The following is a 498-nucleotide window of genomic DNA, read 5'->3' on the forward strand; positions in this document are numbered from 1 at the left end:
CCACTGGCAAACTGCCTCCAGATGCCATCCCTGGTTTGTACCCCAGCCTGTTTTTGACTATAAGTGAAATCTTGCACGCTAGCTTATCCTATAAAAAGTCTTAGAAGAGACTTTTCTCATTTTGTCCATGCAGGAGACATAGCGCTGCAGCAGTGCATGCTGGGAATGGAGTTTTCAGGGCGAGACCCCAGTGGGCGACGTGTAATGGGTTTGCTGCCAGCTAAAGGTCTGGCCACCTGTGTGGATGCAGACAAGCGCTTCCTTTGGGATGTTCCATCTAGCTGGTGAGAACCTCAGCACCTCTGAATCTGAATGAGACGTCTTCCTCCAAAACTGTCAGTGCTAAGTGAAGCTGTGTTTATTTGCAGGACGCTGGAGCAGGCCGCCTCCGTTCCTGTGGTGTATGCCACCGCCTATTATTCCCTAGTGGTGCGAGGCCGTCTGAGGCCTGGTGAAAGTGTGCTGATCCATTCAGGCTCTGGAGGGGTGGGACAGGCC

The 498-nt window shown here is 52.6% G+C and overlaps 1 protein-coding gene across 1 annotated transcript; it reads left to right on the forward strand.

The window, feature by feature from the left end:
- Nucleotides 1–6: 6 nt before the first annotated feature.
- Nucleotides 7–492, forward strand: LOC107734892 (fatty acid synthase-like; the record flags this gene model as incomplete). The annotated part of the gene is made up of 3 exons (XM_016546772.1): nucleotides 7–33; nucleotides 134–284; nucleotides 369–492. Coding segments are annotated over exons 2-3 (252 nt in total), but the record flags the coding sequence as incomplete, so codon positions are not given.
- Nucleotides 493–498: the final 6 nt, after the last annotated feature.

The sequence above is a fragment of the Sinocyclocheilus rhinocerous genome, unplaced genomic scaffold (assembly GCF_001515625.1).
Source record: "Sinocyclocheilus rhinocerous isolate Xijiao unplaced genomic scaffold, SAMN03320098_v1.1 C35486232, whole genome shotgun sequence".
NCBI classification, from domain to species: Eukaryota; Metazoa; Chordata; class Actinopteri; order Cypriniformes; family Cyprinidae; genus Sinocyclocheilus; species Sinocyclocheilus rhinocerous.